The sequence below is a fragment of the Prionailurus bengalensis genome, chromosome C1, assembly GCF_016509475.1.
Source record: "Prionailurus bengalensis isolate Pbe53 chromosome C1, Fcat_Pben_1.1_paternal_pri, whole genome shotgun sequence".
NCBI lineage: Eukaryota > Metazoa > Chordata > Mammalia > Carnivora > Felidae > Prionailurus > Prionailurus bengalensis.
The window spans coordinates 129,146,586-129,163,763 of NC_057345.1; the positions used below are offsets into that span (position 1 = coordinate 129,146,586).

Consider the following 17,178-nt stretch of genomic DNA (forward strand, 5'->3'; position numbering starts at 1 on the left):
CCATTTTTAAGCTATCTGAGTGAAATCAACTGGCTTGCAAAATTCGTGAAAAGTTACTAGTTAGTTCTTGTGAAACAGTACATCCAGCTCTGGCATAACACTGGTTTCCATCCCCACAAAGTTTTATATCAAGGCTTCAAATATGCTATTTTGGTGGCCTAAAATAGTCTTCTTTCTGTGCCTGGGAAGCTCCTATCAATCTTTAAAAGAAATGCAGCTCATATGTCCTTCTCTCTTAGAAACCCTCACCCCCTCCCATCCTCCTGGCCTTTCCAGATGGTCTATCACTGACTCATCAACTTTTCTCCTCATCATTATAAATTATTTCATGTTGAATTCATCACATTATCACTTATCCCATCTCTTTATTTATTTGTTTCCCAACTAGATTGTTAGTATTTGATAGCACCTGAATTTTGCAAATGAGGAAACTGATGCTCAGAGCCTACTGGTGTGGGGAAACATGATACCACATTTGTTTTTTTCATAGCCCAGAATGAAAAGAGTGGATAGATCAATACTCTACAGCTTACCTTTACCTTTGTTTGACCTTAGACAAATGGTTTAGCCTTCTTGAGCTTAAATGTTCTACAAATGGAGATAATAATACATAAACTCATGGGATTGCTGCGAAAAAGTACCTGTGAGATACAGCACAGTGTGTGTGACACGTGGGAACCAGTCAGTAAATGGCAGCTGTAAGTTATAGTGCAGGTGACAACACACTAGAAGAACCTCCTTCTTTGTCTTCTTTTTTTTGTATTTTATTATATTTTTTTATTTTAATTTTTTACATTTAAATTTTAGCTAGTTAACATACAGTACGATATTGGTTTCAGGAGTGGAATTCATCATTTACAACACCCAGCGCTCATCACAAGTAGCCTCCTTAAGGCCCATCACCCCTCTAGCCCATCAACCCCATCCCCCACCCATTTCCCTCCATCTACCCTCAGTTTATTCTCTATCAGTAAGAGTCTCTTGCGGTTTGTTTCCCTCTTTCCTCTCCCCCACCCTCCCACATGTTCATCTGTTTTGTTTCTTTAATTCCACATATGACTAAAATCATATGGTATTTGTCTTTTTTTGATTGGTTTTGCTTAGCATAATACATTAGCTCCATCCTCATTGTTGCAAATGGCAAGATTTCATTCTTTTTGATGGCTGAGTAATATCCCATTCTATATGTGTACCACATCTTCCTTATCCATTCATCAGTCAGTGCACATATGGGCTCCCTCTGTAGTTTGGTTGTTGCTGGTAATGTCGTTATTTCTCATAATGCTTTGCACAAGGTATAAGTGTGTACATGTGTGTTTTGCTAGAGTGAAATCACTTCACAGTTGCAGATAAAAGAGAACATACATTTTTAAGATGTATGTTCTTCATTATTTTATCATGATGCCTCTAACATTTTTTAAAATCCTTTGAAAGCTCATATCAAATTTCAGGGCTTTTTTCCCCCTTAACAGGCACTTCATAATGTTGGTTGCATCTGTTTAATCTACACCCTACTGTTTTTTTTTTTCTTCTATTCTTTCAGCCTTTGCACACAAGACTCCTTCCCTTTGACTGTCCAGTCCTGCATCATGCCGAAAGACTGTGAAACCACTGAGTGGTCGTCTTGGAGCCCTTGCTCCAAGACGTGTCGTTCAGGAAGTCTCTCACCAGGATTCAGAAGCAGGAGCCGGAATGTGAAGCACATTGCTATTGGAGGTGGAAAGGAATGTCCTGAACTTCTTGAGAAAGAAGCCTGCATTGTTGAAGAACTTTTGCAGCCATGTCCCAGGTATTGTGCATTCTTTGGCATGAGTATTCAGTGTTCTACAAAACCTCATTTTATGTGGTGTAGGGATCTCAACAATAATAACAGTAGCTGTGACTTTTTTAAAAAAATTTTTAACGTTTATTTATTTTTGAGACAGAGAGAGACAGAGCATGAACAGGGGAGGGTCAGAGAGAGGGAGACACAGAATCTGAAACAGGCTCCAGGCTCTGAGCTGTCAGCACAGAGCCTGACGTGGGCTCGAACTCAAAGACTGTGAGATCATGACCCGAGCTGAAGTCAGATGCTCAACCGACTAAGCCACCCAGGCGCCCCAGTAGCTGTGACTTCTAACTGTTGTGTCTTTACTCAGTATAGAGATCCATACTAAGCAGTCTAGCACAGTGCTTTAAGAGCATGGGCTGTGTTGATTCCCTGGGCTCTAATCCTATTTCTGTGATTTTCTAAATTTGTGAACTTCAGCAAGGAACTTAAGTATAGTGCCTTAGTTTACTCATTTAGCAGTACTAACTTCATCCAGAACCTGGCACATAATAATTGCTCAATAACCATTAGTTATCATTGCCTGACTTGTCACACCTGATTTTTGTAACAAGTTAAGAGGCTATTCATAGCATCGTCATTTTGTAAATGAGGCTGTTGTTGCTTAAATATTTTTTCATGTCACATAGCTAATGGGTGGTGACACCCCAGTTCTAATGCAGTTCTGTCTCTAAATGTTACTGCTACCCTATGAAACTGTTTCTAATATACAGCCCCTAATACATTGTCTAATGTATACAGAATCAATCCCTAATACATGCTACCCTATGACATCATCTCTAATGCAGAGAATTTTGAGAAAAACATTGACCTAGATTAGTAGCTGTATTTTAATATTTTTATATTGTTTATATTTTGCCTGACTGTAGGTATGACCCTTGGTGAAGGCCTCCAGTATATTTTTCTCTGTGTTCTTGTATTATGGTAGGCCAAGTCTGATAATGACGTAAGTCATTTGCAGCTGGCTATTCAGAAGTCTTTGGGGGACAAATTTGTGGTAATTCCTGCTGGACAGCTGCCCTGAGCTCTATCTGTTAAATATGTAGCTATTTTAGATAGACCTTTCCTATTGTTTTTTTGTAGTTTGTAGAATTCGAGAATCAGTTCCCCAGTGAAAAGTAAAATGAGGCAAAAAAAAAAAAATATCTTCTTGTAGCAATTAATCTAACAGTCAAACTCAACAGGCATTATTGATGAGCTTAGCTATTTCTTGCACCTGAAATAATGTGTATATCGGGTGGGGCAGGGGTAGAGGAATAAAGGGACAAATGCCTGTTGTCAGATTCTTAGCCACTCCCTCCACTTCACCATTGAAATCAGTGTGCATTCAAGTCCTCACATACTGATTGTTCATTTTTTACCAAGTTGACCCCTTAGATTCATATCATTCTGTACCTCAGAAGCAGAAGAGATAGATGTAGTTTATTATCCTTTACAGATTAACTTACTGTCTCACAGAATTCTCCCTAGTTGTGTATGTGTCCAGTCTTTAAAAACACTGATATTAGGGGGTGCCTGGGTGGCTCAGTCAGTTACGTGTCTTACTCTTGATTTTTGGGTCAGGTTGTGATCTCACAGTTGTGAGATGGAGTCCACATCAGGCTCCGTGCTGGGTGTGGTGCCTGCTTAAGATTCTCCTACCTCTGTCCCTCCCGTGCTCACAGTCTTACACTCTTTCTCTCTCTAAAAATAAAATGAAAACACTGATATTAAGGGACAGCATGGGATTTGGAAATCACATAAATCCTGATATCTTTGTTCTTTTTGATTTTGGATAGACCTGGATCAAAATTATATTACCATCATTTATTAATTGTGTGTTTTGGGGAAAGCTATACAACTTCTATAAGACATTTCCCTTTTCAATAAAATGTGTCTAATTATACTGCCTGTGTTGAGGGTTGAACACCTGCAGACGAGGTATGTAAACTGTCAGTCTCAGTACTCAGCACATAGAAGCACTACCAAGATGGCAACCCTTATTGTTGCTGTTTGGAGGTGTGTTCATTTCCTCCGGAAAGATACTACCTCCTTTCCTTTGAAGGCATACTATGGTAATTTAAAGAGGTAGGAAATTATTTCTTCTGGGTAATGTGAAATCTTTTTCTCTATGGAGGCCTAATTCAGAAGGGTTCTCAATGTTAGGCTTCTAGGAATAGAATCTAGGTTTAATGATGAAATAGACATTGATCCCCTTTTCTTTCATTCCTTACATGAAATGGCTAGTGACCTCTTCCAAATGTTAATTTATAGACATCCTTCCATTTTTACCTCTATTTTCTGTGTTGAAAATGATTACAGTTTTCTTAGAAGTCAGAACAATTTCTCTCTGATGATCATGAGAAAGTTGAGTTGCATCTGTATTTGTTAAATAATGGCTACTTTTTATTGAGTACCTACTGTTCACCAATAACTATATCAGAAATTTAACAAAGATTATTTAGAAGAACATAAAATTTCTCATCAAAATAGGATAGTTTTGAGAGTAAAAGGGATGCAAACTGATGTTGTTCATATTGAAGTCTATTTGGCTCCAAGTCAGTATTCTTTCCATTACTTTCATGATAGTTGTAGTGAAGACACATACACAGATAAAGGTATATATACACATATTCATGTGTTTATATGTATCATTTTTTCCCAACAAAATAGTGTGGAATGGTAATAATTCAAGATGCATCCAAGATGAATTTCTTTATTGTTCTTCATTTGATTGAACCTTAACATCTGAAAATAGATGTGACAAATTTCATTGGCGGTGGACCTGACCTTCTAGTTCTGCTGTTTGGAAACATTACTTAGTTTGACATTTTTTAAAAACCTTCTCAAATGGTGAATTTGTAGGAAATATGAATCTTAGAAAAGTCACTGAATACCAACCTGTGTTTCCTAGGGAGAAAGGTATGTTAGTGACTGATTCCAGGAGAATGCATAAATAACAACAAAATTAACATTGGCTGACGTTCTTATTTGTCTGAAATCTGAGCTGTGGCATCTACCACAGGAAAGCACAAAGGCTGCGTACTAAGTTTGGTTTCTAGTGCGACATGGTGATTAAAATTCATTGTGAACAAGGGAAGTGGAAACAAAAAGTCTATTAGGGAACAAAAATGTCCATTTCTCCTTTCCCAGAATTCATGAGCAAGTCATATATATCAAGCAATCCAATTCACCATATTTCTCCCCAGCAGGAAAATGTACATTTCTGTGACTCTTCATGATGCTTTTCTAAAGTCTCTCAGAATGCTGTTTGGCTTTTACTTTCCACCATCTTTGCTATAGGAAACATGCTCATCCATTCAATAAATGTACATTGACCTCTTGCTATGTGCCAAGTTTGTGATACCTCAGAGAACAAAACAGTCAAAGTCCTCTCCTTGTCATGGGGCTTAAATTTTAGTGAAGGTACATCAAATAAATATAATAAATAAAATAAGCTATATACTGTGTGCATGAGCTATGAAAAAAAATCAGACATTACAGTAGGGTTGCTGGGATGCTGGGATGTGGGGTCAGCTCAGGTTACAGAATTAAACAGAGTCATTACAGTTGCCTCATTTGAACTGGTGGGGGAACTTGAAGGAAGTGAGGAAATTAGCTTTTAAGTAATTAGGGGAAGAATACTCCAAGAAGAGGGAAGAGCTAGAGAAGTACCATAGGTCCTGCATATTAATACTGCTGTAAAAGTTCTTTAGCTACATAGCTTTGGGGCTATTCGTCTCACCAGCTAGACTTCAGCGGTAAACATTTTAGCTCTAAACATTACGAGTGCCAATCCCTGAGGCATGATCCCATGAAAGGAATGGTAAGCAAGAGAAGCCCATTCCACAAGTGCTCTCTGAGACCAGAACATCTTGGTAGTTCCTTGGGGCAACCAGCTTACGTAAACTTGAAAAGAGACAGAAGCTAGTCTGTTACAATAACATAGGAAATTATACAACTATAAAGAAGTTAGTGTAGTACAGCCTTAGGCTTGTTTCAAGAGTATGGTTTTAACCAAGACATGTATAGACTCCAAGAAACCCCTTCCTTCAGCATTCGGGCTACTTGTAGGTTTATGTCCATTCCAACGTAACATTAAGCACTCACACTGTATATTGTGAGGTGGGAATAGAAATGAGAGAGATGGGAGAAGTCTGCTTGTCACTTGTCATCTTTTCTCTGGGTGTGTTTATCTCCTGCCATTGGGCATCATGACCTTAGGCACTATGCTATTCTCTACCTCAAAACATTGAAAGATGTGTTTTATAAGCTACCTTGGTACTTGTGTTTTTTCTTATGTCCTGATTAACATCTGAAGTATTCGATCCTACATCTGAACTAAGAGGATGGTGAAAATCATTCTAAGACTGTAAATAAGGTGGCCCCGTTTACTAGATAGCATAAGGAAAGTTTTATTTATTTATTTATTTACTTACTTACTTATTTATTTATTTTTATTTTTGGAGAGAGAGAAAGAGAGAAAACAAACAGCAGAGAGAGAGGGGGGCAGAGAGAATCCCAAGTGGGCTTCACACTATCAGTGTAAAACTTGATGCAGGGCTCAAACCCATGAATCATGAGATCATGACATGAGCTGAAAACAAGTGTGGGAAGCTTAACCAATGGAGCCACCCAAGCAGGCCCCCCAGGAAAGTATTTTAAATGCTTAATGTCAGATAACTGAGGCATGACCTGATGCCGGAACAACTGTGACTCCAGATCCCTTGTGTTTATGTTAGGCTGAAGATACCATAACACACAAACATATTGAAAAGTGTCAACACCTTTCCTGGAAATGACACCTCAGATGACCTACCAGCAACTTTCACCACTTCATCAGGAGACAACAGTTTTCATGCAAAAAAAAAATGGCTGTTCTGTCTCTTAAATGATCATTTAGAATTTGAAATTGAATAGAAGACAGCAGTATTAAAAGGTGACAGTGACGGATGTAGACTAAAACTCCCAAGAAGATCTTAAGGCAGAAGCTGTGTGGTTGATCCTATTACATATACTGTGATATTACTGCACAGAAAAGCCAATTTGTAAAACATTGTTTCACTGTTTGGGTCTGACACTGAATAGATTGGCTCTCATGATCCATCTGTCCTTGTCTCTGGTATGCATGAATTTATCCTTATTATGATCTATCTGTGCACACTCACGCTGAGGAATGTGTCTGTGTCTCCTGCAGCCTACTTTGATTTCTCTGTACAACACCCTTCGTCCACAAGCCATGACCAGCCTGATTCTCCCTAACATCTCTTTTAGGCACTCCACCCAACTTTAGATTTTCCAGAAAAAATTATTTTTCCTTGAGAAAACTCTGGGGATTAGTTGACAGATCTTTGTAGATGATATTGAAACCAGGGATAGAGCTAAGGAAAAGGATGGCAGGGAAAACTTTGCTTGATTATTGGCTTTCTTTGCCCATTGGAATTCTGTAAGTGCTGGAACAGGGTTGCTGTGTTGTGAAGAGATGTTTGTCCAACACCTGCTTCAGCCTGTCACTGTTAATTTCTAGAGAATTCAGGAGACTGAAAACGTTCAGTCTTTGTTCACTTAGTTCGTGCATATTAAGAATCTTGTAAGAGATCTTCTTTGACTTATGATGGAGTAACCTCTCAATAAACCCATGGCAGGATGAAACGATTGTAAGTTGAAAATGCATTTACTATACCTAACCTACCAACCATCATAGCTTAGCCTTACCTACCTTAAATGTGTTTAGAATGCTTACATTAGCTTATAGTTGGGCAAAATCATCTAACACAAAGCCTATTTTATACTAGTACTGAATATCTCATGTAATTTATTGACTACTGTACTGAAAGTGAAAAACAGCATGGTTACATGGATACAGAATGGTTGTAAGTGTATCTATAATTTTTCCTTGTGATCACATGGCTGACTGGGAGCTGCAGCTCATTGATCATGAGAGTATCAGATTGCATATTGCTGGGTGGAAAAAGATCAAAATTCAAAGTATGGTTTCTACTGAATGAGTCTCACTTTCACATCATTACACAATCAAAAATTTGTATGTTGAACTAGAGCATCCAGAACATGATTACCATATCCTTTAAGAATGTTTATAATAGTTGGTAATGTTCTTACAAATCATCCCATATGTAGGGATGTTTATTTACTTTTTTGTTCATTTACTTTTTTCCTCTACCTTCGAATGGTTAACACCTATAAAAATGCCTGGCTCATAGTAAATGCTCAGCAAACAATGAATGAATGAGTGAATGTTCAAATGTAGGGTAGTTACAGAACAATATTATGCACATGGTACTTTCTTCCATGATTTTACTTATTATGTAATATGTGTGAAGGATTTAGAGTGACTTCTTATAAAGAGCAGCTGAAACTGACATCATCAAGGAGATTAAATAAGAACAACTACCCAGGGAAGGGATGGACACATGAAGCTTGATCTGATATTGTGCCCAATGGCCACCTTTCTTCTGCTAACAGTGTGCCTGGTTTTCCAGATAAGAAGTTTCTATTTTCATTCGGTTGTAGGAGTAGCTTCAGAAAGGGTGAGAAATGAGATCACAGTCTCAGTTTGTAAAAGTTTGCCTTCCAGAACAGAACGGCATGAATATCACCTACCATATCTTCTGAATCTGCTGGTGATCATCTACCACAGTGCAAACAAGCACTCTGTACCTAATAGGAACTCAGTACATTTTTTAAATGAATTCATAGATTCGTTAAGGATGATTTTTGTGTTGTTGTTGTTAACTGTTTTGATTAAACAGCTTGAGGAATAAAGGAGTCATGACCTGGAGCCCTCAGGAGACTGTGTGTTAGATAAGAAACAATGGTTTCAAATATCTATAAATTGTTTCAACAGGAGAAGGCAGATGCTTTATTGAATCTATCTTTTACTGGTACATATTTTTTCATGAGTCCCTATTGTGCCACTTTAAGTCCTCTTGGATGGAAGATTTGTTCCCCTGTTAGTGTAAGAAAAGTTAACGTACTGCTAAGTGCTGTGCATAGTGATACAAGTCTATTAATAATACCTATGTGGAGTTTGGCTGGCAAAGCCAGCTGCTGAAGGGCAAAGAGCTTTGCACTTCAGAGTAGCTTTCCATAATCAATGGTCTCACTGTATTCAATAAAAAATTACTAGAGCATAAAATATATAAAGCTTGATCTGTTCCCTTTATTTTGGTCGTCTGTTCAGCAAAAAAAAAAAAAATGACAAGTTAATTCTTTTCTAAATGCATTTACAACTTTAAAAGGACAACAGACATTATCATAAATTAGTCATGCTGCAGTACACTGATTTTTAATATACACACATTTAATTTGAATACCTTGCACTAGGGTTTCAATTCCAAGATTGTTTGCAAATCTATATGTGCTTAGTCAAAACATGACCATTAACTAATGCAATTATTCTTTCAATCTGTCATCATTAAATCGCTTAAGATTCTGTTCCATGTTGCTTTGCTTTAAATCCAAGTCTTTAGTAGGAGAAAAGAAATCCACACGTTAAGCAATTCTAAGCCTTGTGGAAGTGATAAAGCATACATTCTAAAGGGCAGAGGTTGCTATAAAACTCTGATGGTCCTGCCATCCTGTTGCTATTAGAATCACTTTATGTCACATTAGTAGGATGGAGGTCTTTTAAAAAGAGTTGCTAATGTGCCTTCTTTTCTAATTTTGTCTTTGCTAATTTACGATGTCTCTACTCATTGCTTCACAGCAATGAGTTCATTCCTTACTCCTTCTGCTATCCCCCTTCTGTTTGAAGAATAGTTTAAGTACAGGATTCCTTGAGTTAGACAACATCACTGTCTGGAAGACAAGCTGGTTATCTTGGCAAATGAATTTCAGGGCCTCAAATCACTTTTCCTAGTCCACAATTTGTCTCCTATATCTCTTAATGGGAATATGTATTTCTGCCATTAGAAATTTCTTTGACTTAATCTTGGTTTCTTCTTTTAAGCTGCAAATACTTCTTTAGAATCATAACATATTTAATGTTAACATTTTCAGTATTTATTTTATTCCAATATAGTTAATATGCAGTGTTTTATTAGTTCCAGGTGTAGAATATAATGATTCAGCAATTCTGTACATCACCCAGTGCTCAGCATGGCAATTAAACTCGTAACTTTTAATATGTATCATGTGAATATACTTATTGACCATTTCCTAAAAGGAGACTTAAATTATAGGGACCATATAAGAATATTGGGCAATGAGTTTCAGGCATGGGAGAAGGATTTGGAAAACAGATTCTAGAAAGTAAATGAAGAAAAACTGAGTTTCTCAGTTATAATACATGGTTTCCCTGATGTCTGGGTTCTTGTCCCCTTTTCTGGGCTGTCTCATTTAAGAATTCATTGCCAACACACTGTGGTGCTAATACTTGGGGAAAAAAAATAATTTGGAATCATTCTTCACTCCTCCCTTTCTCTCTCATCTCTATCTAATCCATTGGAAGGCTGTCCCTACCTTCACATCATATCCAGAACCTGGTCACTTCTCACCACATTCACTATGACTGCCTCAGTTGAAGCCACCATCATCCTTCCTAGATGAGCAAAGCCTTCCAAATTTGTCTCCTTCCTTCGCACCCCCCATAGTCTATTCTTCACTCAGTAGCCAGGATGATCTTTAAAACTTTAAATCACACCATATTACCGTTCTCAAAACTCTGCAATGATTTCCTGACACATCTAGAATAACACTCACAGTCCTAACTCTGGCCTACTATGTTCTTTATAGACTGGCTCCTGACTACTGCTCATTTTCTCTCCCTCTTATCCTAACCCACCTGACCCAGCCACACTGGCTTCTGCGATACCCTAGAGAGTGCCAAACACTCGGTCTCTTTGGAAACTTTGGATGTGCTCTTCTCTGCCTAGAATGCTCCCTGACCGCTCATTCCCTCATGTTCTTCAGGATTCTGAAGGCTTCCCTGGTCATGGCACGGAAATAGTTCTTTCTCTTCTCAAGGTCAGGGGCTTTGTCTTGCCTACTGCTGTGCATTTCTATTGTCTGAAATCTTGCCTGGCACATAATTGGAGCTCAGGAATTATTTGTTGAAAGAAAGGATTAATGAACATGTGGTTGTGTAAGTGATTCCCTTACTATTTGGACAGGCCTCTTTCTTTTTCTAGGGAGTCCTTCTTTCTAGCCCTCCCCCTGCCTTCAGGCTCTCATACGTATCTTTATGTTAACTAGAATGCCCTTGCATCAGCTGTTTTCCTTGTGCATTCAGTATTTGAGTTATCAGCATTCCCATTCTCAGAGGGTGGGGTTCCAGAGTGGTTGGAGGTGTGCTCTCTCACTAGTAGTGGGGACATTGGAGCTGTTTTCACATGAATGGATCATGACAAGTTTACTTAACACTCTAATCAGCAGGGAGCAACATGGAGAATTTGATTTCAGGCCTAAAGTTACCTTCTGTAAGGTTTAATGGGAATTTTAATTTTTATAGTTAGGGATCCTTTAATTTGGCTTATATATTATTTCTCTTTTTTTAAATTATATCCTGAAAGCACCAAAACTTGACCCTATGTTGCTACAGTGCTCTAATTATAAGTTGGCTGTAAAATATTCTCAAACTTTATTTTTGTTTGAGACTGAAAGAAAAAAATATATATATAGGCAGTATAAAACATTATCAGTTAGTTGTCACTGGCATTATCTTTGCCACCAACAAAAAGAGATTTTTTTTTCTTTAGTCAAGAACCCACTTCCTCAGACCAAGACCAACATTTACTTGTCCTCATAATGGCTGGACAGGTAGCTACCTATTGCCTACTGAACTTATTTTCAGTATCCTTTGATCATGTTTCATTGGTTTGCCATTTGCTATTTTAATCTACCTGCCATTTCATTAAAGAAAAATAAATCTGACATTGAATCTTGCTCTTCCAATTACTTATGACCTTCGAAGAATTACTTCTTTTTTATTCCAATTATCCCATCTGTAAAAGCAGAAATAATATTTTCCTCAGGGTTTGTTGGGACACTTTAATGAGGTAACACACCTATTTCTGTTATTGGAGTGCCTGGCATAAAGTAGGCATACAGAAGGTATTGGTTGTTGTTATTATTACTTGAAGGCCATGTCATGATACTCTAGTAGTCCAAATAAATTAATGCCTTGGCTGTTGTGTTCAGACAGAGCCTTTGAAAAAAGCAAATGGATCCTCCACAGTCACATTGCTAAGGGGCCATGAGGATTGACTAATGTCTTTCATTCCATGGCTGTCTACTTGAGGCATTGCCACAATCAATTAAAAATGTTTTGTGCCCACAGGAGGTAGGACTCTGGCCTTTGAGACTCCCCATATTTCCCTCCTAAACAGAAGGACAAAATGAGGGTGTGTTAAAAGGCATCAGAATTTGGAGAGAGAGGTGAAAAAGGCCTGTTCTTTGACAGGGACTTCACCATTAAAGTTAGCATCCCAGGCAGTCTGGATGCCATCTTGTCCAGAGGCTGGAGGACCATTGCTGTAACAGCTTCTAAAGGAGAAAGTGAGTACCAGTTAGCCAAAAGGACTCCTTTGATTTCTCATTCTGTCAGTTCCTGGAGACACTTCCCCAGGTTGATAGAGTTTGGTCATTCAGTTTTCATGGTTGCAGGGTGATTTGTGACTACACATAGATAGGGCTTTCAAAAAAAAAAAAAAAAGAGGATGACGAGAGACTGTGAAAGACAGATTTTAAAAAGGAATATAGGAGTCCTTACCTGGTGATCATTTTCCCTCTGCCACTTGCTTGTCTGGTATTTTCTCTGAGGTGGTAAACAATAGCGATAGTGATAAATGCCTTATATTTCTTTAGAGAATTTGTTGTTTGCCAGTGAATGGAATTTGGGTGTTGTTGGTTAATGAGCTACCAACAGGGTTTTTGTTACTTTACATAAAACCATTGTCATTAAACTTTTCTTCTCATTTTTCTCCATAATGACTTCCAAAATTCCTCCATTGCTAATTCTTCTAGGGTCATGATAAATTAATTGAAAAAGCTATTTATACAGTGTGACCCATTCCTTTCAAACAAGCAAAAAAATTGCTGTGACTTGCTGTAATTCTGAACTCTATGTTTCTTTTATACTCTTTGCTGAACTTTGGTTGCTGGAAGTTAGGCCATAGTATTCCTGGATCTCTAATGTTAGGACTTGATGAAATCAATGAAGTCCTCATACATAAAATGTTAGTGTGTGTGTGTATGTGTGTGTGTGTGTGTGTTCTGTGGCAGCAAGGGGCAGAACTTGCATGTAGAAGGACAGAAGCAGAAAAGGAATTAACATTTACTGAACATCTATTCCATGCCATGTTCAACATTTGGTATTATTATGCCCATTTTAAAGATGGGAAAACAGAACTGGGCCACGGTTACATGCCTAGTGAGTGGCAAGGCACAACTCAGCTGTAAAGCATGCCTGTTGTCTATACCACACTGTTCCCTTTTTTGCCTACCTTATTTGTTAACTATAACATAGGAGGCTTCTACTCAGCTGCTGTTATCTGTCCCCCTCCTTAATGGCCAGAAGCTCTTTGGCTAGGGGATCTTTGGAGGAAAGGGATCTGAAGTGAGACCTTGGTAGCCATCCATCCCAACAAACCCTTACCTCATTGCATTTTGCCCTGGAATACAGAGCCATCTGCCCTGGACTCAGGGGCATGAGGGAGAAGCTTTCTGCTTGAGTGAACACGGAGAACAGGGTGAGAACTTTGAGTGAGGAGAACAGGCTTCAGAAGTTCACCTCTGGAGAAGACCTACCTTTGGAAATAATCAAACTTTTCTCAGTCTGTCACTCCCAGGAATTGGAAACAGGTTATTGTCTGTATCGTGTGCATAAGCAGAACCTGCACCGCGCACCCAAGGTCTTGTCCAGCCTACTGACTTATTTTTTTGCCTGGGAGAACCATGTGAAAATGAAGTGGGGAGGCAGAGGGAGAAGAGTTGTGTCACAGTGAACCTCCCAGGATTGTCCAAATTCTTTTCCTACAATGCGCTTTTTATAAGACTTCATGAGGGGCTCCTGGGTGGCTCAGTCGATTAAGTGTCTGACTTTGGCTCAGATCATGATCTCACGGTTCGTCGGTTTGAGCCCAGCATTCTGCACTAACAGCTCAGAGCCTGGAGCCTGCTTCAGATCCTGGGTGTGTGTGTGTGTGTGTGTGTGTGTGTGTGTATGTGTGTGTGTGTGCATGTCTCTCTCTCTCTCTGCTCTCCCCCTCTTGAACTCTCTCTCTCAAAAATAAATAAACATTAAAAATGTTTAATTATAAGACTTCATGACTGTCAGGTTTTCAAGCTTTTTTAGAATTGTGACATTCATTGTGAAGGGGTTTGGTCATTATTAGGTTTCTGAGATTTGCTTTGTTATTTTGATGTCTGTGACTTGACTTCTATTTTACTCTAGTCTCTCTAAGGCCAGTGTTTGGGTGACACACACTCATTTTTATCGCTTTTTTTTTCCTTTTAAACAGTCACAATGCTGAGAAATTTTTCCTCAAATCTGAAATGGGACAGCAGTTACAAGAATGTTCTTAGGTTTTGTTTATTGTTCTAGAAGTTAATGAGTCTATTGGTATTTATGTGAATGCTATAGGGTTCTATTAATGATGTGGGCTTGAAGAATGTTGTAATAACCCACAAAAGGAAATTCTGTCTGAAATAATTCTCCAGGTCTGAGTGCAGTGCTGTTACGATTGTTTGTTTTCTGCAAGTTGTGTTCAAACTCCGTTGGGTTTCCTCCCCGTATCTGTATGTGTGCGTGCATGTGTATGTATGTGTGTCTGTTAGTATGTATCTTAACCAGTTATAAACCAGGAAGAATATATTATTAAGTCAGTTTAAATAACAGCATGTCTGCATATATAAAACACTCATCAGTTAAATGTAGTGGCCACACTGATAACTCATTTTTAGTATGTATATCTTTATGCTAATGGGGTCAAACAAGTTGAAATACTGTCCTGTATCAAGAAGGTTGAAAAGTTGGTCATCCCTATCCATTTAAAATCATATATCCCCAACTCCACACATTCACACACTACTCTACTATCTTTAAAAGGCCAACTTCCACATAGTCATCCAGAAGTTTGTGAAGTGTTATCCCATGAAAAGTTCGGCTGCTATGGAACAGGCTCATTGGGTTTTCACACCCTTCGTCTGATTCTTCACTCTCTTACAGTACCTGGGATGAGGCACATCCCCTGTGTATCCACATTTCCTTTCTTCACTCCTCTTATTCCATACTGCCACTAGGAGAGGCTGCTGTGATTTTTTGCTCCTAGGAAATAAAAGGGATTTAGTATCAAAACCAATTGACTTTAAAAACAAACAAACAAACAAACAAAGCCAATTGACTTTTTTTTTTAATCTATAGGTGAAGATTTGGCTCTAGAACGATTATTACATGCATATGATATTGTGACTTAAGTTTTCTTTAGAATATTATATTTTCCTTACTTCTTCTTCTTTTAAATAAATCAAACCAAACAGGTATTCCTGGAGGACCTCTGAATGGAAAGAATGCCAAGTCTCTCTTCTCCTCGAGCAGCAGGACCCCTACTGGCATGTGACAGGACCCGTTTGTGGAGGTGGGATCCAGACCCGGGAGGTGTACTGTGCCCAGAGCACGCCAGCGTCCACTGCACAGAGGGCCAAGGAAGGTAGGCAGCCAGTTCCAGGGACAGATGGTGCAGCTGACTGGAAGGGAATCAACTTTAAAGCTATATCTGCATATTGTTCTTGACATAATGGACCCTAAGCACTCACAGGTTTAGTATTTGTTTTGTTGAAAATTTGCAAACCAGTCCTAGGTTCTGCTACTTGTAATAATTGGCAATAGTTAGAAATAATAGCAATAATAATAACTTCAGCCTCAAAGGATCATTGTGAAAATTAAATGAGAGCATATACCTAAGAGCTGTAGCAAAAATGAATTGCTATAAGCTAGGGGGCTGGTAGGTTGGAGTGAGTAATCAGTCATGAATTAGTAGCATTCTTTTTTCGTTTTCCTCCCAAGAGTGCTGTTTGGGTGAATTTGTGGATGTGGGAGTTTCTACAGGCCTATCGCTTTCAAATGTCATGGATCCACTATTTTACTGGCATATTTTAAATAATGTGAAAATGAGAAGGAGACAGAGGAGGAGGGAAAACAGTCTTCTCCATAGTAGACTCTCTGACAGGCATGCACAGCCTTAGCAGTACCCCATTTGTTTTAGAGTTTGAGACAGTGATTACATATAGGGACTGAAAAACCAGCCCAAGTTTATTTCAGTCCATTGGCTGAAACGCCAAAAGTGAGCAGGAATGCTTCCACTCTAGAAGAATGTGTGGCATCGCAGCCACATTGGAGGACATGGCAGTTCTCTTTGCAGAAGTAGTCGAGGTGGGAATGTTGCCTTGAGTGTGCACATAAATTCCCTACTGTAGAAGGCAAGATGCATGCTTTCTTGGTATGGAAATGCATCTATTTTACCCCATAAAGCTTTTCATACCAGGTACTTTTTTGTGTGTGACATGGTCTCTCAACATTCCAGAGGCATCTCTGACCATAACCTTGGATAATTTAACTTCTCAGTTATAGAGGGATCATCTTAACAGAATCATTAGAGTTTGCTTCAACAATTAAAATTACAGTGGCACATTTACAAAGCTAGAGTTATTTTAAAAACAGTAATTAAATTTTCTTCCTTATCTAATGTCACATTTGGAAAGTGACAATTTACACACTTTCTGTTCCAGGGTAGAACGTGACTATGCTTACTTTTCTGACTTGGGACGAACAGAATTTAGAGAAAGAGCTCTAGAATATTCTTTAAGACCTTGGTAATTTTTTGTGTTCCACCTTCTCGTTTCTTGTCTTTACTGTTGTCTATAGTACTAGGGTTTTCGAGGGTCAGCAAGTGCATTAAAGACGTGGTATAGCTTACTACTTACCTTGGTAGTCATTAACAAAGGCTTTCTTTTGCTTTTGTATAGAAGTGAATGAGAGAGATTGGTCAGCTATTACTTTCCTTTCTCATAAATGCCTTAATTTCCTACTGTTATCATTTATAGATATACCTTGAGACCTCTGGCAACAAAAGAGTTTCTTCTTGGTTCAAGTTAAACACAAGGGAATTGCTATTGTAATGGACCAGTGAGTGTGTTTGCCCAATTAAAGAGGACAAATTTAAGTATTTCTAACCTTTTTTGCTAATGCAATAATAAAGGCCAAAATTGGTGACAGTTTTTGCATCAGTTTCTGTGAACATCACATTTTTTGTTTTTTTTTTTGTTTTTTTTTTTTTATGTTAGATTGTAGAGGGAAAAGGAACTTTAATAGCATTGATTTTGAGAACTCTTTTCTCAATGACAATTGACTTTCC

At 38.4% G+C, this 17,178-nt stretch overlaps 1 protein-coding gene across 1 annotated transcript in view; it reads left to right on the forward strand.

The window, feature by feature from the left end:
- Positions 1-17,178, forward strand: part of THSD7B (thrombospondin type 1 domain containing 7B) — a 627,465-nt gene that overhangs the window by 73,291 nt on the left and 536,996 nt on the right. The window contains exons 4-5 of the mRNA XM_043573363.1: positions 1,544-1,789; positions 15,305-15,474. Coding sequence (XP_043429298.1) covers positions 1,544-1,789; positions 15,305-15,474 — 416 coding nt within the window. The remainder of the gene's footprint in view (positions 1-1,543; positions 1,790-15,304; positions 15,475-17,178) is intronic.